Genomic DNA, 25239 nt, shown 5'->3' with positions numbered 1-25239 from the left:
TTTTGCATTTTGCTACCGAAAGTTTGAAGAGGTATGAGCAAGCTTTCATCGATTTGGGCATGATCTTAGCATAAATAAAGATTCCTAAAATGATTTTAGTTACACTACCTGACGCGTCTAATTACTAAGTAGTTCAAGTCATTCCATAACCAGCTCGAGGCTAATTACTCAAATAGCTTCTATGTGGTTCAAATTTTATGTCTATCCGAGTAGCGAAATAGGTAACTTCGAAATTACTTGTTGAATTAAAATTACTTGGGCGTTTCTGTGGCCGAAAAATCAATATGTGGAAGTAATTTTGGGATATAATTTTGGCTTCATTAATGCTCTATATTTTTTTAAAAAATGATTTTAACTACACGGTCTAATGTGTGGAGAATAATTACACAAATAATTCAAATCTTTCCCGACCGGGCATGTGGCTAATTACTCAAATAATACCATCACAACTTCTATGTAGTTCAAATTTCATGTCAAAGTAAAAACGGTAACTTAGAAATTACTTGTTGAAGTTATTACCTAGGCGTCAAGAGCTTCTGATGTGGAAAAACCAATGGAAGTAATTTTATGATATAATTTGGGCTTCATTAATGCTCGATATTGTCTTAACAAATCCCTTGTTTCCTAATAGGTTAAAAATTTCAAATATCTTTTCACTAGTAGTTTTTGTGAGAGAAACCCAGTTGAATGAGTACCTCTAACCCATATCAAACTAAAATAATTTATTCTAACAATAATTTTCCTCAGAGAAATTAAAAGCTTGTTTTCAATTTCGTTTTATTCAACAACAAATCTGTATCACTGTTCTAATGGCTTAGGTTTTGGAATTTCAGTGGCCCTAATTTGCAAAATTTAGTTCCAAGGACTCGCCCACATTTCTTTTTTAATTTCAATAACATTCTTGCCATACTTGTGGATGTTCAATTTTTCATGAAGGACTTTAAGATACACAGAACTTAAGTACCCCAATTTGTAAAATTTAGTTCCGAGGACTCACCCACATTCCTTTTTTAATTTCAGTAACATTTTTGCCATACTTGTGGAAGTTCATTTTCAATGAAGGACATACGATACACAAAATTACAGTGGCCCTAATTTGTAAATTTAGTTCCAAGGACTCACATCCACATTCCTTTTCTAATTCCAATAACACTCTTGCCGTACTTGTGAAAGTTCATTTTTCATTAAGGACTTACGATACACAAAATTTCAGCAGCCCAAATTCGCAAAATTTAGTTCCAAGGACTCACCCACATTCCTTTTCTAATTACAGTAACATTCTTGCCATACTTGTGGAAGTTCATTTTTCATATTAAGGACCTACGATACAACAAATTTTGTAACACTGAAAAAGAATGTGAGACTCTAGAAGTTTGTATAAATCTTGAATAATTAATGAAGTTGATCGCATTATTAGTGAGTAATGCTAGAAGTATTGGGGGTGTTCTATATAGTAAGGGATTAAGGAATATGATATTGCTAATCAGTATGCTGTTAGGTACTGATTAAGGAATTAAAAGAAAAACATATTTATTGTGAAAATTATACAAGAATTATTATGAAAATTATAGGAAAAAAACATTAAACAATACCGTTTTACATATTCTAATAATTTTTTTAATTCTTTCCTCAGTGTGCTAAGCATTTGCCTATGAAATAATATGAGGATTTATGGTAAAATACTTGGGGGGAACTCACCAGTCACCAGCAAGTGATCGATGAATTTCACTTATAACTAGATTTTATACACTTGATGTAGATCGTGAATCTCAAACTCGGCGAGCTATTGCATCTACTTGGCATTGGATTCAAGGGAGCATTATTCTACGATGAACTAGTGTATGAAATGGTCCACCAGTGGATCATATATAAATTTCAGAGTGAATAGTGCCAGAAAGTACAAAAAAATAAATTAAATATTATTTTATGATAATATTTGTAATGTATATATGTCTATTATACCCACAAAGTGAACTCTGCTTCTTCTCCAAAATCTTTTGGAACCACCGTTGAAAGAGAGAGAAACAGGAAAAAAAGCCTTCAAAGCCATTAGAAGGTGCTCTGTGAACACAACTCCCTCATCAACGTAGAAGAGGACGTCACCCAGTATTCCAATTGTGAAAAAATTGTCTCCATGTGGTATTCATGCACACAGAACATTGTTGTTTTTGTTAGCTTATTTTTTTGAATCCTTGTTGCTCTGAATTGTAAAGATAAATTAGATTTGGGGTTTTAAATTTGGAATGAATTGATTAATTTTTGAGAGATTTGTTGATTTTAAGTTACTATTGCGTTGTTGTGTTTTGTGTTGATTTTAAGTTAATAATATTGCATTAATTGTTGATTTGGGGTTTGAAGTCGTGTTGTTGTGTTGCAACGATGTTGTGGTGTTTATTATTTGTAATTGTGATTGATTGTTCAGGATTTTAAATTGTGAATTTGATTTTGAATTTACAATACACCGGCAATGAAAATGTCTCCTGTGAACTCATCACTATAATATGAACATCCTTCTTTTTTCGTGTGAACGCTATCTTTCCCCTTCTTGTTATCCATAGTTAAGATTATTAGACTCACGACTCTACGTACACGTGTGAAAACTCCATAAACTTGACTCATAAAATTAAATCTTAAACTCATAAGAATTTATTTAATTTAAAAAATATACTAATATTTCTATATGTAACAGTGATATATAGCAGTGATATGGCCAATTCTAATATATTCAAACTAGGACATTATGTAACAATGATATTGTCCTACAAAAAATATGCTAATCAACCACCACAAGGAAGAAAACTAAATCAGGATGCATTGTTGACTTTTAGTCTTAGATAAACTAACATACAAAGAATAACTATTTTCATACCATTTGTTTATGAGGAAAAAAAACCACCCTTTTTTTTCCAGTTCTAAAACAACAATGAATTGATACCCAAAAACAAAACAATGGTCAATTATTCTTTAATCATACCATACTAACATCCAAAGTCAATGTCTATCTTATGATCCACAATGTTTCTTCATACACAAAGGAGTATTTTTGGTCATTTACCAAGACTAATTTCCTTTGAGGTCAATACCTGTCTATGGCCAATATGACATACATAAACTAAATAGAAGCTCCAATAGCAAAAATGATCCCCCAGCAAATCTGGCCAGCCATGAAACACAAAATACTAATGATAGGAGTGAAGAATTTCATGTTTCTATTTTTCTATGTGGTAAGAAGTTAACAACTGACGTAGCTTGGAATTAAAGTACCATTTGACCCTTAACCTCAAGTAATTTCAAATTTTAATTTATAAAAACGCAAGAGACATTAATACTAAGAAGTAACTAACAAAAGATAATTTATTCATACCTCATATGTCATTCTACTCAATTAATATTAAAATATTAGAATTTTGACAAATATGGGAAAATCTGTAACTTTTCATTTCCCCAGCGATGATAAAATCCAGTACATGACAATCAATTAGTCTCGTAGTTGCAAAAACAGTAGACAATAGTCCAACACAATACCAAAATGCAACAACAAGAAACACACCAAATGACCAGCAAAACTCACACCAAATGCCAAGGAACATTACTCTTGAAGATGAACAACAAAACAAAATCCCAGAAACAGAAACAAACATTAGTCAGGTAGTGAAGGGATCCAAAAAAACCTAGTATTGAACTCGCATAGTCGCACCTCACCATCTCGCGGAGGATCCCTTCACCGTCGCACCTCACCATCGAACTCCGGCATTGAACACATCACAAGGAGGAAGAAACTACAAAGAAAATGAAATAACCATTAAGCAGCTGCAACACAAACCCACAAATGAGGAAGACAGAAAATGAAATGCAAATGAAACGACGTCGTTTTGAGTTTTTCACAAACCTACAAACTCGACACAGACTGGCGAGTCTAACTTAACTCGCCCGAGTCTGTGCAAACTCGACTGAGTTCATTCTGATTTTTGATTCTGCTCTCGTTTTAACTCGCTGAGACTTCGTGGAATTGAACAATTCTACTATTTAAAATGCGATTTTGATAACCATGTCCATAGCCATGAACCCTAAAAATCATTTGCCTCCACCGCAATTTGTGGTCACATCCCACAAAAGTATAATCACAGCTGAAATCACAAGCACGATCGTTGCTTGATGTGTGGCAGCTTCACCGACCATGCCATCGATCTTTTTTCCGAGAAGGACATGGAAACAAGTTGTTGCTTTTAATGTAGGGTTAAAATAGTCTATTCATATATAATTTTATTTTAATATATCTTTTAACCAAATAAATATTCAGTTACTACCTTTAAATCTGTATTGTTATTTTTTTTTATATCTAACGGTGAAGATGAGGGCAAAATTGTCTCTTGACTACTGAAAAATAGTGGTTCTCACGGGTGAAATACTTATTCAAGGGGTGCACAGTGGAAAAAATCTGATTCGGGAAGGAATTACCTAGATGAGAAGTGTAGCATCACACTCTCTAACACATTTTATAAAGGTGATATATCATTGATACAATTCATAAAAAATTTGATCAAAATAGTTTTCAAATATCAGAAGCAATATATACTTTTCTCTAGAGGAGACAAAACAATAATCTACATTAGCCAGAGTTTGATATTTTCAAGGAGCTTCTATAGCAGTATTCCATAAGTAACTTTGAAAAGTTGCATGCTCCTTTGCAGAAAAAGTCATTATCACTCAAGTTTCACTATTCATCCCCTTCTGGTGATTTACTGATCCACTTCATGGTAAAGCTTTTAAAAAGGTATATATTAAACAATTTTAGTGATTAAAAATCGTTAGAAATTGCTTCCTCTTGGTTCTTACAATCCCAAATCACAAAGATCCATCAAATTAAAAGACATCCTACGCAAACCTCAAATCAACAACAAATAATAAACATAAGGTATCGATATTTCCTAATATTATTCATCAAATGTGCAAGCACTTAAACCCAAGCAGAACCTTACTTTTCTTTTCATTGTTTTCTCACTCTCTTCTCAATTTCAGCTTTTCTTTTCATTGTTTTCTCACTCTCTTCTCAATTTCAGCAAGAAACAAAAATGCACTTCGCAGATTCTTCAATCAATCACATGTGTCACGATGAATAACAATTTTTTTTGCCACATTCGCTGAATTCAGATCTGGACGTGTTCACTTATTTTGAGCCCTTTGTGTTTTGCAAGTATTTAAGATCGCATTTTCTACATTTGTTGGCGAATAATCAGCCGGTGCATTGTTATGGTGGCTCTCACGCGTGTCAAGTTCCAATCTAGCACGTACCTTGCGCAGTTATCCTCATCTTTGGTTTGGTAGTGTTCCTGTTAAGGTTGTGTGAACGATTGTGCGCATGTTTAGGTTTCCTTGTGGATCAAAGAAGAAATTGTTTGTGACTATGAGCTAGGTTGGGGAAGATTTGAAGTTTGGCGATGAAGATGATTTGGAGATAGGTAACATGTTGGTTATGAGGTCAATGATTAGGATCCACTACGAAATGAAGAAGGCATTGTTGGAGGACTAGAGCGCGTGGCAGTGGTGTGTGGGGAGGGGGAAGGTATTTTGGCAGAGATTTAGTTGAGTTAGGGGGTTAGGGTTTTGAGGAGGAAGATGATTTGGATTTGAGGAAAATCGATTATGGAGAGAGGAGAGGGAGTGTGCCTAGAGAGGAAGAGTGTAGAAGGGAAAGAGAAAAATGAGTTTAGATAAAGTAACTAGAGGAAGAATATAAGGTTAGAGAAGAGGAGCATGCCTTGATCTAAGTAAGTTGATGGATCTTTGTGATCTGGGATTGTGAGAATCAACTAGAGAAAACATTTTTGTTGTTTTTTAACCATCATAAGTTATTTAATACATAATAAAATTTAATGACAGATCATCATTTAACAACACAAGTACACAGTAAAAAAAACAATAGATGACAAGCAGGGACAAATCCAAGAATGTATTAGAGGGGACTGAAATTTTTATTTACACAATTATTTAAATGTCTAACTTTTAATAATTAATTACTTAATAAATAATAAGTTTAACAAAAATATTTATTATTAATTTTATGTGTAAAACTAGAAGAATACTAAGCAAATAACAATTCAAAAATCAAAAATTATTTTTTAGAAGTTTAGAAACTAAAAATATAATTAATGCATTTTATTATGTGCATTTATTATTTATTATTTTTAATTAACATTTTTAAATTTATAATTTCTTTTTTATGTAATTGAAGTTATTGATGTTAATTATAACTATTGATTTTTGAGATACTTTTTCTTCTTTTCCTTTTATCCTCTTCTTTCTAATATTCAGGATGGTTTCTCTCCAGCAAGTTTCTGAACCTTTCAAAGTTCTTCTTTTCTCCCAAAAAGGCTTATGCTCTTACTTTTGAGTAGCTTTCTCAACTTCTTCATCTTTTTATTCTTCTTCTTCCTCATCATCTATTGATATCTAATTAGGAATGACAATGAGTAGGATATATCCTATAATATCCATCTCGATACCTACATTTAAAATACTCACATCTCCTCTCATTCTCACCTGGATAACCATTCTATCCAATCCTTATTCTTGTTAAAAATTATTACAAGTAAATTGAAAATTTACTCTTAAATAAGTCAAACATAACATTAAAAATATTCACATATAATATTAAAACAAACAAACATAACATCGATTTATCTAAACTTAATCATAAATGAATAACATTACAAACATAAGGTCCCACTCAAGGTGGTTGCAAGTTTTCAATTTTTTCGTTATTAAATGTAATTTTTAAAACAAAATGTGTTTAAAAAAAAAGGAGATGAATTGGTTTTTAACACAATTTCAATTAGTTTTACATTCATTATCAAAATCAAGAAAAAATATTTTATGAATTTGGTTTTTAATTTTAAAAAATATATTCTAACCACCATCACCAAATCTATACTACTAAATTAAAGTACCAAACAACATGAAATATTGGTTCACAATTGAAAGTAAATATTAAAAAGAACTTGTCAATAAATTCATAAATTTATGCATAAAATTAAATAATAGTTCAATATTCTTAAATAAAATTTGAAACAAATTTAATATAAGATATGTTGAATTAGGATTTATTACTCTATGTTAGACTATCATGATTAGTCATAAAATTAGAAAAATATAAATATTTTTTTGGGGAATGCCTAATATCCATCCTAGTTGGTGTGCATTAGTATTCAACATAAAAAAGAGTACAAAATCATTGAATTTTTTGTTTTTCAAAAGTTAATTCAAGAGCATGACCATACTTTATCATTTAACTTAAAAAATAAAAAAATTTCATATATATAAGAGAAAATCATGGAAAATAAATAAATAGGAAAGAGAAAAAGATTTTATTTTTATTTTTAAATTAAATGATAAAATATCATAATATCCTTAAATTTTGAAAAATAAAACAACCAATAGTTCAAAATGCACTCTAGCTAAGATGGATATTAGCATTCTCCTACATGTGTGTGTAAGGGTGTTTGCAGGTTTGGATCTATTTTGATTAAATTTAGGACCTAATCCAATCAAATTTGATCAGTTCGTTTAGTTCGATTTTCACAATTTTTTGTAACCCAACTCAACCCAATCCATTTGTGAATGATTTGGTTTTGTTCGAGACAATGAACATTGATTTATAGAAATGACCTATTTCGATTCCCGTAGAATACACTCATAGGAAGGAGTGATGAGCCTTAAGTGTGATTAAACCCAAAATCGAGTAATTACGATGATTATTAATAATAAAAATGTTTATTAATATAAATTTTATTTATACAAAAATATATATATTTATCCCATACAATAAAACATACTAAAATCCTTTAAAAAAATAAATAAAACATACTAATTTTTTTGTGTGTGACACATAATTATAAAGAAATATACTCGTTCTACAACAAAGATTTCACTGTAAACATCAATTAACATTTACATCCATAACATACTTAAGATTTGAGCCTCGTGTCATTCCTATGAGATTTGAGCCTAATGTCATTCCTACAAATCACTTGTTGGGAGGAGTGTTTGCAAATTGAATTGGAATGAGTTTGAAGAAAAAATTATCTAATCCAATCATTTCAATTTTGCTCATTTATCATCCAACCAATTTAGTTTAAAATTTTAATTCGATCTAATCTAATCTAATTTAAAACAGTTTGAATTAAATTAATTTTATTCTTATTTTATTTTAAAAAAAATATTAAATAAGAAATAATATATATATATATATATATAATAAATATAATAAAAAATAATTTAAAATATTAAATATTTCATTTACGTATCACTATATAACTAACAATTTATCCATCTTAACTCAAATAGATATTATTTTTTAATTAAATGTATTTTTATAAATATATATAAGTTATATGATAATTTTAAAAATATATAAGAAATAAAAATAAAAATATAAATGATATTATAAATTTATGAATAGAAATATATATACATGTATAAGTTGAATTTGGATTAGATTCAATTAATTTTTAAATTCAAATTTAAAATTCGATCCAATTGAATACAAAATTTTGATTTTTTAAAATTTTTTTGATCCATTTGATTTCTAATTTACTTGCTTATTGATTTTTTGATTCACATGGGTTTGGATTGATTTATGAACAACCCCGGTTGTTGTTGGTACTAGAGTACAAACCTAACGAATGGTTTTATCGGATTTCAATTATTGTTGTATGGTATCGTAACATACCAACATCCTTCAACAACCCATATTTGCTGTCATCATTTTTTCTGTTGTCACTTGCCAGGTGTTGTCCATGTATTGGCCTGTCAGAATCCTTCAGCCTCACAGCCGTTTACTCTCTATCGTCATCTTCGCAACAGTTTCTTTGTTTTTTTTTTTCTTTTAATATTTTCTTCGTCAAACTCGTACGGACGAATACTCCGCTGAATCAATAGTAATAGAACCTCGTTGGTTTCTGAGACAGCCAGAGCCACCTTCGGATCTGAGAGATCGCCACGCACGCACGCACGCTTCCTTTGATTTTGTCTTCCGCTTCGTCATTTCCTATTCTCAGCTTCCAATTCTCCTCCTCCTTCTTCTAATTCTACTTCTTTTCGAGGGTTTTCGTTCCTCTGTGCCTGATTGATCCCTAATTCGATACCATGCGGAAGAAGCTCGATACCCGTTTCCCCGCTGTAAGTATTTTTTTTTTTCACTTTTCAGTTACAATTGAGTTTGTTGTAATTGGGAGTTTCTGGGTTGGGGTTTTAATTAATTGGGTAAAGCTGTAATTTAGTATGATTTCTGGGAATTTATCTGTTTGGGGGTTAACAATTGAAGTAGATGGGTTTAGTTGATACCTCGAGTTTGAGTATTCAAATGCGTTAATTATTGTGGTTAGTCAGGTTACTTGACGGAGATTAGTCATGATAAAATCGGTAGATACTCCGTACCAATAAAAAAAATGCGTTAAATATTTAAAATCAGAGTTTTTCCGTTCGCATTAAGTCCTAACTGACCCGAACAGAATTGTTTCCTGTGGATGATACAATTGGCCATTTACAAAACAAAATGTGATTATACTCATGTGGGTGTTTTTGGTGATTTATGATGCTAGTTTTAGTTATTTGAATTGTTCTTATGAAGTGAAAATTTGCAGCAAGCAAATTGCTTTTTCTTGAATCCTGTGATCCATCTGCGGTGGTTGGGGTTTAGAAATATGATAGCTCCTTTGTTGATTTTGCTGAAGCAAAGATCTTTATTATGTAAAGTGTGTTTGTACGCATGTACAATACTTTATTGGTTAATGATAGTCCTTGGATATATTCCTTACTATCATCATGATTTTTAAATGGTCTATACGATTTATCTAAATGGTTATGCCTTTCGTCGTGCCTGTCACCATGTGTTTGCTGTTTTATGTGTCAATGCCAAGAATAGGTAGCAAGTATATTATTTTTTCAAATCTATAGTAACATGATATTTTGAGTCCTGAATCCTGATTCACTGTTCTTATGTAACGTTGCTATCCTAAAGATTAGATTGAACTAATTTCTGAAGCTTTTAACTTTTAGTTAGGGAGAACATACAACAGCATTATGCTTTCCCAGCATAGAAGAAATGTCTAATTAATAATACTTCTGATTACTTTGTTTCCCTTGCTTCTTGTACCCTTTATTTTATTAGGTAGCTAACAGATACTAATCATCATATTTGAAAATGTAGAAAGGGAAGGGGGTGGGGTGGTGAATTAGATTCTATGAAATGGAAACTAAGTTTTCAGTTGAATCATATTATTCTTAACCAATAAGATAGGAATGTTAAAATATAACTCAGATTCCAATACTTCCTCTTTTCTGTTCCATTGTTTAAGGAAAAAGATATCTGAAAAGAATGATGTATCTGATGAAAACAATAATTTGCAGGCTCGGATAAAGAAGATAATGCAAGCAGATGAGGATGTCGGAAAGATAGCGTTGGCAGTTCCTGTTTTAGTTTGTAAGTTGCTTTTACATACTACCTAGCCAGCACATGGCCACAGCTCAGTCTTTTCCCTCATAAATAATTTTTTTTTTCTCGGCTCCCTCGTATTTTGCTGATATCATTCATGAATTTTTTACAGCTAAAGCTCTGGAGTTATTTTTGCAAGATCTTTGTGACCGCACTTATGAAGTAACCCTTCAGAGAGGAGCAAAGACCATGAATTCATTGCATTTGTAAGTCAATGAATATTTTTACTGTAGTTTTTTTTACTTCAATAAACCTTTAGGATTGAAGTGTGTCCATTTGTTGTCCTATTTATTTATTTATTTTTTTGAAAAGAATTTTTTTGGCCTATTTGACGCTGCTGAAATTTGTTTAATTATTAAACATTGAGGTAGCAAAATTCCTAGTCCTCATCACTTGGTTAAAGATGGTCAAGTTCCATGTTATGTATGATAAAATCTTCCTACATATTAAGCCTTTTAAGTTTTATATCTCTTAATTGATTTCTTATGAGAATTTATTGAAATGTGCTTTTGATCGGAAAAAGTCATTTAACATGCTCCTATAGTTGAATAAAAAGAAAACTTGTTCCTCTAATTGATTAGCATATTTTCTCATTTGGTCTTGGGCCTTAACTAAATTGGCTCATAACTCATGCAGCAAGTCATCCCTATGTTGGGTCAACCGATTAACATGATTAATTTTAGATGGAATAATTGTTCCTTTAGCGACTAGGGAGGTTCTTGATCACACATAGCACAAAAAGGGGACATTTTTGTAGAAACATTGTAATTTGTGTGGAACCAAAATTCAGCCCAAGCTAAGTGAAGGGCCCACTGTTTTGGCTTTGTTCCAGTCAAGCACCATAACTATGCCTCTGGTTATCAGTTAACTACTTCCATTTCCCATCCATTTGAGGATTATAAGTGGTGCTCATATGAAATTGAGTGCCTGCCCTCCTAACAATTCTTTACAAAAATGACTCATGAAAAGTTGGTCTCTATCAGAGATAATTGAGGATTGAAATTCATGCAATGAATCACCTCTTTAGCTGAAAATGGTTGAGTTAAAGGGAAAAAATGTGCAGAGTTTGTTAATTTGTCCACCACTACAAAAATGGCATCTTTGCCTTGAAAAATAGGTGACTTCATAATTTACATTTCTAATGTATGTGCAATTTGTAATTCCTTTCGTATCTTGTGCTATATTTGAACTGAAGATAACTATCACTAGCCTGCATGACACCATGTTAACTAAAAACCCTGAGTAGTTGATAGAGCTGAAGAATGGGGACCTGTAGCCTTCCAAAAAAAAATGGGGACCTGTAACCAATCTAGGAGTTAAAAATTCACTTTCTCTGACATTGTTAAATCAAACTATATAACATTCGCGACCTGTTTAATGTATGACATAATACCACTTCTCTTTCCTGTTTCTCCATCTCATTTATAGGTTGAATATACAGCAAGCCTAGTTTAACCAGTGGTAAATGAAAATTGCAGGAAACATTGTGTACAAAGTTATAGTGTTTTTGACTTTCTAAGAGACATTGTCAGCAGAGTTCCTGACTATGGGCATGGCCATGGCCATGGCCATTCAGAGGCTGGAGCTGATGATCGTGCACTTCCAAAGAGAAGGTTTGAATTTCAATAGCCTTTATCTTTTTCTATACTTCTGATTTAACTATCCATATAAGCAATTAGTGCAGTTACGAATGCTACATTCTACCAGGAAAGCTGTTGGTGACGACGGCAATGACAGTGATGAAGAGGCTAAGAGGAGTAAGATGGTAATTGCACTTTCATGAAAAACCTGGATAATTCATAATTAGTTATATTTCTTTAATAATACCATTCTTACACCATCTCATAACCCCTCACAGAAAATGATTTCTGCTAATTCTACCATTGAATTATATCTAGTTATAATGTTGAAGTTTCACTAATCTCCAATTTTGTAATGATTAAATTACTACAAGTATGTGATCTTAAGTGGATATTTTGTTTCTCTTTTAAAGTAATATTTTTCATTAAATTTATTCTGAACTGGTGTTTTGTGTGTAAAATGGCTTAGTCATGGACTTCTGTTGTTTTGGTGAACATCGTTTTTTGTTTTATTATAGCGTGAGCTGGGCCACACTGGCACTCCTGGTAGGGGAAGAGGCCGAGGTAGAGGAAGAGGCCGTGGCCGAGGGGCTCGAACTATTGAAAGAGATATCTGTCATCAGCAGGTTGAATCCGAGCCTTGCACCTCTATTCTGCAAAGTAGCAATGATATTCCTAACACTAGTGTGCCAATAGATAATGGTCCACAATCCAAGGAGTTACCAAAGGAGAACTTTGTGATTTCTGAGGAAAGTACTCAATCTTTCCGCAACATTGATCTGAATGCTAACTTAAATGAAAACGAAGACAAAAATGCTGGCACAGCTGTTCCGGCTTCATTGCCTGAGCCCACTTCCATGGACACTGCCATGGAGATTAAACATGAAGAAATTCCAGGCTGGTCCCTATCTGATGTGGACAAGATGGGCATTGACACTATGCAGCTTGCAAACCTAGGTAGTCGACTAGAAGAGGACGAAGAAGATTATGACGAGGAAGGGTAAATAACATACACTTTGGGGGATTAACTCTGCTGGAAGCTCATGGTAACAGTAGCAGAGTAAGTACGTACTAGTGCTATGATGACTAGCCTCTAGTACTGTATGTCTCCCATGCAAAGTATCTGATAACCCTCTCTCTTCTTTGTCTATTCTGGTTTGTATCTGTTCTCATGTAGCTAGCAGATGTAGCTTTTCTCTTAATAGAAATGTTAGCCTCATGCACTTTTAGATTTAAATGGATGTTGTTAGTTGACAACCACCTTGCTAGTTCAGGATCAAACTCTTCGTAAAGCTTGGTTATTAGCTGAATTAATCATGTTGGGTTATTCAAGATATTTGTTGCCTGATAAAATAGTTTTCTATTTTTCTGCACCTCAATCGGAAAGAAAAAAATATCTCAATGGATGTCGACTACATAAAAAAACAACGAATTTGAAAAGCATCATCTAATTGATGGAGAATATTTTCCTCAAGGATTTTTGTGAGTGTAAGTTTTGGAGCGAAGGGAAGGGTAAAATTTTCATTTCTTATAAATATTCTCTAATTTGGCAATTTTTTAAATGAATGAAATATAATGATAAATTAGCATAAATTTAATAATTTCTCGAACCCGAATCTGATCCTTTGGAACAAGATCGAGTCGACTTGATTTATTATTGTTATATATCATTGTGTATAATTAAATTATAGAATGAAAGAAGAATAAAACTTAAATTAAGATATATTTTGCAAGACAAATGTTAGCAATGCACTTACTAGCGTAGAAATCATAAATTTTGGTGAGTCTCGTTCCTCCCTTAACGAATACCTCTTATAATTTTATAATTTTAAATAAATTTTAACCAATTATAGAGTATGTGTTAGAAAAAGTGTGCCACTATTATTTCTTATTTTATAATATATATTTTAAAATAAATAATATCATTATAATCATAACACCATATTATACAAAATATTATTCATTAGATAAAAATTAATAATATATATTTGTTAAAAAAATGATATTTTTAAAAAAATACAGGGCCTTGCAATAGGTTGGAACATCCTGAGGTATTCATCATTTTAAAAGTAATTGCTTATATATTTTTAGTTAAATTAAATTAAAAGATTAAGATTAAAATATTTTAAAATTAAATTAAAATTTTATTTAACAGTAAAATCTCTAAAAAAATTATCAATAAAATCAAATATCTTGAAATTTTCGTTTATATTTTTTTATTAAAAAAAATTATATTAAAATAGTCACCACAACCACCACCTAATTGCTCCAACATTATCTCCACCTTTGTCGGTGGCCAGCATTGGGTAATTACTGTACCTTATGACCCAAAACGGCATCTTATGTCCCTCCAAGAGATGCCTTTATATGGAGGATCAGAGATTAATTTAGCATGCTTCAAGTACTCAACACCCTTCTTATCACCTCTGTTGAAATGGTTTGAAGCAATCAATATATTCTGCTGTCTTATTGTCCTTACATGTCCCACCCAAGCTTCCAAGTCATCTTCTCTATCCCATCCCTGCTCAGTTCATGCCTCCAACTATTATAGAAGATCACTTTGTGACACTGATGATAAATATTTTAGTTTGTGATTAATGAGCCTGTAGTTACTAATGACTTGGATTGCTGTCCCAAAACTTGATGATTTGGGGAAAAGACTTCTGCTGATTGGAGGTGTCAGTTGTATTTGTTGTAGGAATACTGTCACATATTAAACTAACATATTCTTACTATGCTGCAACTTGTCATATGCAACTAGATAGGGAAGGAGTTAAAATGAAATGGTATTGGTACTTGTAACTTCAGCGCTAGCAGTACTTCAGAACATATATAGGGACATTTTCAAGAACTGGGGGCTTCTGCGAAGGCATTCACAGAACCCTTACTTGAGAGATGAACTCATAGTTCCATTATACAAAAGGGGTATACTTAATATACATGGTAACAAAAAATTGATCAAAGGCAAAAGGGTGTGTTCTATTTTATTGCTCTTGGATATTAATTCAATCTCTTTTCAATTTCATAGGTCCGGGACATAGTTAAAATTTGTTGGATGAAATTGGTGTTTGAAATGGATTGGTGCCCCTGGTTCATTGAGTGGCGATTTGTTGAGAGTGTGTGGAAGATAGTTATGGGAGGAGGTGGGGGAGCTCCAGCTCCTAAGGTAGATGAGCCAAACCCACACCCAGAAAAGGATCTGCTATCAGATGTTTCTTAATGGAATGTTTCTCTTCCATGGTGTGAGTTTTTCTGATCATAGATACCATTTTTGTTCTTTTACTTTGAACTTGATTTTTCTGTTCTCTTAACTGATGTGGTATATCTAAAAGTATGTTATGAGATTTTAACATTATTTGTTTATGCATGCTGGCTATTTATCTTATTATTAAACGCGGCTTTCTGTAAATTATTTCTTTTTAGTTTCTTTGATGTGAAAAAAACATTCTACTGAAAAAGAAATTTATTCTTAAGCTGATTATAATTTCTATAGATTTTTTTACAATTACATTTTGTCTACTATACTAAATGTTTTTGGTTTACAGATATTCTTATAGGTTCTTTACAGGGCTTGGGATATCTCATGCTCTGTTTACTTTTCTAATTTTCTAATTTTATTATGATAAAAAAATGAAAAACAAGAAGTGGACAGTGAAAATAACTGTTAAACAGCAGTTGATTTCAGCAACGCAACAGATTAATCCAGCAAATGACAAAGATACTGCAATTATCAAATCTTCATCACACACACACAAAAAAAAAAAAAATACACATATGCCTTCCAAAACCGATAGAAGGCAGACAAAAGTTTAGAATACAGGCAAAATAATTGGCAAGTAAGAGTAGGTTCCATCGTCACAACAAATCCAATAATAACAAAGAAATTACATTTTTCTTTACTATGAAAATGAAAATGCCCATTCAAATGAAAAAGTCTTGATTACAAGCTTTAAAGAGCAGCTCCAGCAACCTACAATGAACACCATGAAAGAAGAAAAATAAAATGTCTTGATGAGGAATGTCCTCTTAACTGGTAGCTAGTTCTTGTTTGAACCTGATTCTACTGTTCTCTTAACTGATATGGTATATTTAAAATTATGCTTTTGTGATTATAACATTATTTTTTTGGGCATGCTGGCTTTTTTTTTTTTATCTAATTATGTGATATGAGAAAAACATTCTACTGAAAAAGAAATTTGTTCTTAAGGTGATTATAATTTCTGTAGATTTTTCTTACAATCACATTTTGTTTACTATACTAACTTTAAAATTTTTGTTTTATAGATTTTATTGTAGTGTTTTACATTATAGATTCTTTACAGGCTTGGGAAATCTCATGCTCGGTTTATTTTTCTAATTTTACTCTGATAAAAAAAAAAAAGTGGACAGTCAGAATAATTGGTAAGAACCAGTTGATTCCAGCAACACAACAGATTAATCCAGTCAAATAACAAAGATACTGCAGTTGTCAAATCTATATCACAAACTTTAAAGAGTAATTCGACAACCTTTGCTTAAAAAAACTCATATTTGCCTTCCAAGGCCAAGAGAAGGCCGACTAAAGTTTAGAATACAGGCAAAATAATCGGAAGCAACAGAAGGTTCCTTCATCACAACAAATCCACTAATGATAAAGAAATTAATTTTGTCTTTATTTTGAAAATGAAAATGTCCATTCAAATGAAGAAGTCATGTTTACAAGCTTTAAAGAGCAGCTCCCACAACCTGCAATAAACACAGGTAAGAAAAAGTTCAATAACTAAAAACAGAAATTCTAAAAAGCCTAGGGTCTAAAATGATAGTAAATCCTATTTGATTTCTCATTTCTATTTTTATTCACTTATTTTTTTAATAAAATTTAATTGTTTATTTAATTTTTATAGTTACAAAAACATTCCCTTTTAATCTTTATACTTGAAAAATTTTCTTTTTAGTCTCTAGTCTACACATACAATTTTTAATTACTTTTATTCCCATACACATTATTTTAATCCCCTTGGTCCCTATGGCAAGGAATAAAAGGAATTAAATATAGTATGTGTAAGGACCTAGGAAGCTCCGACACATCTTAAAATGGAGAGAGTAATTTACCCTAAACAAAATTAAAACAGGAAAATGAAAAAAAAAAAACAGTAAAAAGACAAACATATGATCGAGGAAAGGGTGCGTACTTTCATTTCAGACATCAAAGCATTATCAGTTTGTTTATCACTCCCTGTAGAACAAGCGAATGGTGCGGACTTCAAAATCATTGAGTTTTGGGCCAATCCAGTGGCGAATGAATACAAGGGGAACATGATTGATGATCCAATAATTTTGTCCATTTTGTGGATCAATGCTCTCAACAAATTCAGTTGGCATGTCAAGGAAATCAAGAGCTTTGAGGTTATCCAAGGCTTTGATGCCAGAGGGTACCTCCTTGAGATGGGGCATTTTGTTAAGTTTAAAATTTTCAAGAGAAAGCAAAGCTCCTTTGTCTATGAGGATAGAATTTACTCTATTCAACCGAGCAAGATACAATTCCTTCAATTTTGGAAAACCTCCACTTCGAAAATGCAAAATTTGACCATCATAGGCATTGTCCCAAATACTAACCTTCAACAAACTTGGCAACTTTTCTAGCGATCTCAACGGATCATCTTTCAAATTGGATAAAGCCAGCCTTATTTTAACAAGAAACTCAAGTGTTGAAATCCAATTAGGCATCTTCTCCAGTCTTGCTTTCAAATGAAGTCGTCGAAGTTGGGGTAGGGATGATATAGAGTTCAAGTCAATGATTTCATCTTGAGCTATTGCAGTGATATTAAGTGATTCAAGTTGTTTCATCTCTTCCACTGAAGCACATATTGCATTCCCATATTCCCTTCGAACACACCTTAAGCCTAACTTCCTTAACTGCCTTAAGAATCTCATCTCTTGGATGAGATCAATTCCTGCATGTTCAACCTCCACATAGCAAAGATTTTGTAGGGAAGTCAAGTTTTTAATACCCTTTTTCATTACAACTCCAGTTGTAAATCCCAACAGAGAATACTCAGCTTCATAGTTTCGATGGAAAGCAAGAAGATGTCGTAACTGTTTGAGCTTGTTTATTTCACTTGGAAACTCATGAACCAACGTATCTCTTATATCCAGGGTCTCTAGGTTCTTTAACTTCCCAACAGATTTAGGAAGAACCTGTACTTTAGTATTCCTTAGATTTAGGTACCTTAAGTGAAAAAGATTCCCTAAATTACTAGGAACATAACTTAACAATGTACCTTCAAGGTCGAGTACTTTCAAAGGCCTAGACTTCGAAGATAAGAGACCCATAAAAATGTCAAGCAGTCCTCCTTTTTTAAAAGCATGAATAGCACGAATGTGTGCGTTGTTAGTGCTCTTCAACACTTTGTTGGAACTAGTGTCTATAGATAGGCGTCTAATTGTTCCAAGTGTGGCTGATTCATCATCACCTTCATACAAAAAATGGCAAAAACTCAAGTCCTCCATTTTTCTTACGATCACTTCATGTAATAAATCATGGACTTGACAATTTTTAACTTTCCCTTCAAAGCCTATGCTCGAGACTTGAATCAGACTTCTATAGATTAACTCAGATAAGTACTCATCTGCAACCTGCTCTATAGTTCTTCTCCCATCAGATTTAACAAATCCTTCAGCTATCCATTGTCGAGTTAAACTTGTGTGATTAATGGAGTAGTCCTCTGGATATATACCCAAATACAAAAGGCATGGTTTCAAATGGTAAGGCAGGTTATCATAACTAAGAGACAAAATCTTAGTTAAACTAGTTAGATGGGGGTTACGCTGCAACTCCAGGTTTAGATTTTGGATCACCTTTTGCCATTCAAACACAGTTTTAGATTTTGTTGACAATAGACCACCAATGGCCACAATCGCCAAAGGTAGCCCCTTACATTTTCTAACAATTTTGTTTGACATACCTTGAAGCTCTGCTGGACATTTCCCACCTAGCTCAAATCTAAATGCCTTCTTGCAAAAGAGTTCCCATGCTTTGTCTGGAGGCAACAGTTGTAGGCTGTGAACATGAACAGGAAAGGATTTCTTGAAAAACTCAGCAACGTGCATCAGTCTAGTGGTGATTATGATCCTGCTTCTTTTATTGTTATTAGGCATGGAAAATTCAACTTGGTCACAAAAATCTTCATGCCATACATCATCAAAGAATATCAAATACCTTTTATGCTCCAAGTATTGCCTCAATTCAGAAATTAATGACTTCTCATCCATTTCATGTAACATTTGTGGAAGAGGGTCTTTTGTCTCCCTACAGAATTGCTTTATCATGTCTATGAATAACCCTCTGACAGTGTATGATTGAGAAACTGTGATGCAAGCACGACAATCAAAGTGACTTTTTACATTTTCACTATCAAAGACGTGCTTGCAAAGAGTGGTTTTTCCAAGTCCTCCCATCCCTACCACAGAAATTACTGTGCGCTCTTCTGTGCCCTTCAACAACCAAGCAACCAATTCATCTCTTGGCAATTCAAATCCTACAATTTCAGTTTCCTCGATGAAAAGGGAACTCATTCTAGGATCATGCCATCTACTACCTTCTATCCCTCCAGTGCTGCTGCTTGATGGTTGTTCTTGTGAAACTTGAAACTTATACCTTTCACTTCTTTCCTTAATTACAGAAAGTGACAATTTAATGTCCTGAATCTCTGTTGCTATCTGATGACGAGAAATCAATGTGCTGATCAGGTGTGTAATCTTGCAAATTGAAGCCCCACATCCAAGATGTTGGACCACATGAATCACCCTGAGGTATTCATCAATTACATCTTCTATACGAAATGATGCTTCTCTGACCTGCTTCACCCAAGTTCTTATTCCATCATTGGTGTTTGCTTCATCTGCAGCCCTTCTATCTGCATCTTTGAGGAAGGCTTGAATGCTTTCTAGTTCATCTTTGATGTCTGAAAAGTCTTTGTGGATGCCTCTTAGCAGCTTTGCTTCGTCCTTTAGGATTTCGTAAACTTCTCCTAAGGCAAAAGATACTGCTGTTTCTGCCATTTCACTCTTATCTCCTATTGCTACTCTGCAATTATGCTGTTTTCATGTATGCAGCATAAGCATTTCAGAAGGTATGGTGTTTTTTTTTTTTCTGCCTTTTTTCTTTCTTTGCTTACTCTATTTGTGAATGCTGCCAAGGAAAATTAATCTCAAAAGTCAATGAAAAGATACATATATTATAATTATGCCTTCTGCATAAAGGTATAATTATTCTTTCCTCTGTTTGGGCCCCTGGTTTTCTGGCCGAAGTTTTGGGTTTCATATTGATATTTTAGCAATAAATTCAACAATTCCTTAATTTTTATAAATGAATGATTTTAGTTTTTTTAGATTATTAATTAATAATTTTAATATGTAGAATTATTAAGTTAATTATAATTTAATTAAAAATAATTAATTATTAAAAAATAAATTATGTTTTTAGTCTTTAAATTTTTTAGATTTCTGATTTAGTTTCTAAACTTTTCGTTAAATGCTCAAAGTCTTACAACTTTTTTTTATTATATATTCTAATAAAATTTTATGATTACTTTACTTTTTATTACAAATAGAAACTTTATACAAATATCAACAATATTTCTCTAAGTTTTAGTCCTTCCTTTTATTTTGATTGTTAAATAATGATGTGTCATAAATTTTTTTATTATTTTATTACTTTTAGTGGTGGCTCGTTTTTTAGCAGTTCAATGCCGCCAGAAAATATGTAATTCAAAACGTTTAAATGCTATGAAACAGATTTTGATGATTTTAAACCTCCATAAGGTGTTGAGTTTTTAACACACTCTGAATCGAAATCCAATGAATATGCACCTCCACAAGTGCAGCCTCTCGATTGCACTGAAAAACAAGGCTCAATTTTCCTAGCACAAGCAGATTTCAAAGAGTCTGGATGATATGAACTGATGATATCTAAAGATACCACCATATAAGCACCTTTAAAGTTCACTGCTGAGTGTTAGACAGCACCATTTTTTTCTCACTCCTTAGACTAAGGGGCTAAACAGCTCAAAATAGCAGCAATGTCTCCCAATAAATGGAGACTACAAAAAGACAGACAGTAGTTGTAAAATTGAGAAACTGACACCAAGGTCAGAAAATTCATCAGACAGCACCAAAACAATTGAGCTTGTAAGTTCCAATAGGATGTTTTTTCCAGTCAATATCTATTGGACAACTTAATTTGGTGTCAATTAATTTTAAGCTGAAATCTAACATAAAACAACATCTGCATGATATTATTTGGAAGTCAGTGTTCACTTGTCTCTGCCTTTAAAGTTGCAGCAAGTTTTGTTACCCATATGAACTTATAACTGCTCTGCAGATCTACATATCTAACCATTTAATACAATATAGCAGGTAGCACAAGAGAGAAGAAGAAAGGTCGCATTGGGACCAATGCTTTCATCCCTTTCTTCAGAGAGCCAAGTAGCATTGGAGACTTTGAAAGGGGGATCAACAATTACTGGCATTAAGGCCTTCCAATCCTCTTAAGCGATCCAAAATTCCACCTTATGTCCCTCCAAGAGCTACCTTGTGATCTGGAGGATCAGAGATTTGTTTAGCATGCTTCAAGTGCTCAAGACACTTCTTATTTTCTCTGTTGAAATGGCTTGCAGCCATAATTCTCATCCTTACATGTCCCACCCAAGCTTCCAAGTCATCTACTCTATCTCATCCCCTAAAAGATGATGATTTGGGGAAAATATCTCTACTGATTGAAGGTGTCAGTAGCAATATATGAATTCTATTACATATTAAACTGACAGATTCTTACTATGCTGCAACTTGTCATGAAACTAGAGAGCAAAGGAGTTGGAAGGTGCTGACACTTGTAACTTAGTACTAGCAGTACTTCCGAACACATTTTGTAACCTAAGTACTAGTTCTGTGAAGGCAATCAAAGAAACCCTATTTGAGAGATGAACACATAGTTCCACATAATAGTGTCTACTTCATATCCAAGGTAAAACAAGGTTGATCAAAGGCCAAAGGGTTGAGTTCTGTATATTGTTCTTGGATATTAATTCAAACTCTTATCAAATTCACAGGTCCTGGGCATTGTTCTTAAAATTTCATGGAAGCAGTTGGTGTCTGAAATGGATTGGAACCCCTTCATAGAGTGGCAATTTTTTGTTGAGAGTGTGTGAAAGACAATTGTGAAAGGAGGTGGGGGAGTTCCAGCAAAATAGATAAGCATCAAGGCCTACGCATCAACACTAACCTTTGTTCAAATTCTTATTAACAAAAACTAATAACATTAACCTTTGTTGATAAAAAAATTATATTGTTTAACCTTTTCAAGAAACTCAAAACTCCTGCGACATCATAAATCCATCCTGAAGGACCCCATTAATTAAGATAAACATCACCTCTAAATAGACAAGCAAAATAGATAAGCATCAAGGCCTACGCATCAACACCGAGTCAAGTATTCATGATCAAATACCCGATTGTTCTAAAGAACTAACAATAAACAAAGGTGACTTTAGGACAAATCAAATGCTATTTGGAAATTTCAAGGAAGCTTATCAAACTTAAATTAAAAATAAAGAGGGATTAACGTTTAACTTTAAAATATAAACATTGAATAAGTTGTCACTTAAAGATTTGGAACATTAATTATTTTATTATTATGTTAAATTAGATTTTTATTCCTCTAATTTATTTTTTAGATTTAATTTAGTCCTCTAGTTATTTTTGGATTAAATTTGGTCCTTAATTCTTTAAATCAATTCATTTGATCTTTCAATATAAATGGTAAGAAATCATATTTTGTAGCGATTCAAAACTGTCACTAAGGGTTTTAAATTATCACAAAATATATATTTTCTAGAAAAATGGATCGATTTTAAAAATTAAAAGACCAAATTAAAAAAAATTTAAAAATCAAATTGATACTAAATAATAAATTAGAAGAAAAAAAACTAATTTAAACTTATTATTATATCTAGGGTGGATTTCAAAGCTATACCAATGCACCATTTCTTCAAAACTTCGCGGTCAACAGTAAGCATTTTTCATAATCGAGGATCACTCACCAGCAAGTTGGTTATAAACAAGAATAAATACGGTTTGAAGATTATAAACAATTGCATAATGCACAGATGCCGTGGAAGTTAAAGCAATATATATATATATATATATATATATATATATATATATATATATATATATATATATATATAAATTAAGCCTTTCACATTTCATTGGATGCAAGTAACTATAAATATATCTAGACTACCATTTTTCAGATTGACGATAGGTTCTCAGCCTCCTATTCTTCTCAATTTCGTTTTTCCTTCTCTCCCTCTCAAAACCCTATCTTTTTCCGCATACCACCAAACCTATTCCACAAAAATGACGATCTCAGAACTTATGTTGGATCATCGTGAAATTTGAGCACCAAGTTCGAAACTGAGTCCCTAACATTTTCATCGTTGGGAATTATGAAAACATGTTGGAGCTGAGAGAAATACCCTTCGCATTGTAACTTTTCTTTTCCCGCAGAAACCCAGAGCTATCTCGGTAAAATTACAATCCCGAACTCGTTAACCGTTGGATTATCGTAAAATTTTGATATGTGATTCGAGATTAATTTTCGCACGTCTTTACCATTGGGATTTGTAAAACAATGTCTATGGAGGGAGAAATATGCATCACATGTAGGACCATGGAATAGAGGCTTCAATCTCTTCTCCTTCTCTATGTTTGGGAACCCTAACAGAGCAACCATCGGAGGAGGAGCTCTAGAGAGCACCAGAAACACCACAATTGATAAAGGAGAACGTTTGAGCACTACATCAAGGTAAGGGACGAGTTATTCACAATTGGGGATTAGTGAGAACATATGTAAGGATCCTTAGAGTATCAGTTAGAATGAGTTTTGGGGCATTTCCGTAATTTTTTATATTATCCTTATAATTATAATTGTGAATTATATATGTTTGATGAACCAGTTGATGTCCCAATGAGAAATGGCTGTGAAATTAATGTGTTTTTGTGTTGAGTGTGAACTCTTACGAAAATTGAACTCTTTTTATTAACGTGAATTATATTCTAAATAATATTATTCAATGACTTATTTTATACATATTATTATCTTGTTCTAATTTTTCCACGACGATGATCAACATGTTATGTGTAAATATTTATTGTAATACTAAAATAATAAATTAAAGAAAGTTATAAGGTTAATGTCTAGTGGTAATTTCTTTTGATGTAATATTAAATTAATTGTTATAAAAACTCTTTTGATTAAAAATAATGTAGCTTGATTTACTATATATATATATATATATATATATATATATATATATATATATATGTTTTGTGTCATGCAAATATGATTACTGTGTGATGTGTATATGAGTTATAAGGTGTAATAAATTATTATAATGACATTATAATATTATTATGAAGATTGAGTAGTACAAAGTGGAATGTGTCAATTTGTGAGATATATGTAAATATGAGATGATTGATTGTGACATTATGAGATGTTAAATTGTGGGCATGATATTTGGTTGTGAATAAGTGTGTATGTTTAACACTTATGTGACAATAATTATGTTGTGAGCTGTGAATTATACAATAACTCGACCAGTGTTGATATTGAGAAAATGTTTATGCGCAATATTAAAGAGAAAATGTAGGTTTCCTATTTAGGAACCAGTGTTAAATTATAGCGCAATGTGTTGAATGTGTTTAACACTAAGTAAAATCATGAGTAGTGTCTGCATGCAAAAAATTATTTTAGGGGTTGGACCTGAATCAGGAGGGAGAGACTTTGAAAGACTCTTTGGAGTGTAGACCTTGAGGGTAAATACACTCGATTTGAGTGCTCCTTTAAGCCTGTACCGATCCCACATGGTTGGAGCATTCTTGCAAAACAGCGTGACCCTGACTGGTCTCTTTATGATTTTACTTAGTGAGAGTGACCTGATATACCCATTTTGTGGTGTGTCTTGTTATGTACTCCTAAGCACTCCAAGGTAGTTTTTCACTGACATGGTATCACATTACATATAGGTTTGAGTCTTAGCATAACTATTGCATACGCTTGCTAATTGTTCATTATATAATTGATGTGCTATTATATATTGATCGGAGTGTGTGATTAATGTGTAA

At 32.4% G+C, this 25239-nt stretch overlaps 2 protein-coding genes and 1 long non-coding RNA gene across 3 annotated transcripts; 2 read left to right on the top strand and 1 right to left on the bottom strand.

Annotated features, from left to right (window-relative positions):
- Positions 1-8889: 8889 nt before the first annotated feature.
- On the top strand, positions 8890-13408 carry LOC114417370 (dr1-associated corepressor homolog). Its single transcript, XM_028382541.1, has 6 exons — positions 8890-9177; positions 10408-10480; positions 10605-10698; positions 11971-12105; positions 12200-12257; positions 12591-13408. Exons 1-6 carry the CDS (start codon positions 9145-9147, stop codon positions 13074-13076), a joined length of 879 nt encoding a protein of 292 aa, XP_028238342.1. The 5' UTR covers positions 8890-9144; the 3' UTR covers positions 13077-13408.
- A 946-nt stretch (positions 13409-14354) lies between these two features.
- LOC114417371 lies at positions 14355-22431 on the top strand. The gene is made up of 3 exons (XR_003667737.1): positions 14355-15314; positions 21469-22075; positions 22161-22431. It is a non-coding gene; the product is annotated as an uncharacterized LOC114417371 (long non-coding RNA).
- On the bottom strand, positions 16468-20264 carry LOC114417363 (disease resistance protein RPM1-like). Its single transcript, XM_028382533.1, has 2 exons — positions 17244-20264; positions 16468-16797 (listed from the first exon to the last, which is right to left on the bottom strand). The coding sequence occupies exon 1, from the start codon at positions 20110-20112 to the stop codon at positions 17281-17283; it is 2832 nt and encodes a 943-aa protein (XP_028238334.1). The 5' UTR covers positions 20113-20264; the 3' UTR covers positions 16468-16797; positions 17244-17280.
- Positions 22432-25239: the final 2808 nt, after the last annotated feature.

Source organism: Glycine soja, chromosome 6 (genome assembly GCF_004193775.1).
Source record: "Glycine soja cultivar W05 chromosome 6, ASM419377v2, whole genome shotgun sequence".
Taxonomy (NCBI): domain Eukaryota; kingdom Viridiplantae; phylum Streptophyta; class Magnoliopsida; order Fabales; family Fabaceae; genus Glycine; species Glycine soja.
The sequence above is the reverse complement of the archived record's forward strand: the minus strand, read 5'-3'. Positions and strand labels throughout refer to the sequence as shown.

Excerpts from the sequence above, each read along its gene's own strand:
- LOC114417363 (XM_028382533.1), bottom strand. The coding sequence starts at position 20,112 with ATGGCAGAAACAGCAGTATCTTTTGCCTTAGGAGAAGTTTACGAAATC.
- LOC114417370 (XM_028382541.1), top strand. The coding sequence starts at position 9,145 with ATGCGGAAGAAGCTCGATACCCGTTTCCCCGCT. Across the intron at positions 10,699-11,970 it reads ACCATGAATTCATTGCATTT|GAAACATTGTGTACAAAGTT; the intron begins GTAAGTCAATGA and ends TGAAAATTGCAG. Across the intron at positions 12,258-12,590 it reads AGGCTAAGAGGAGTAAGATG|CGTGAGCTGGGCCACACTGG; the intron begins GTAATTGCACTT and ends GTTTTATTATAG.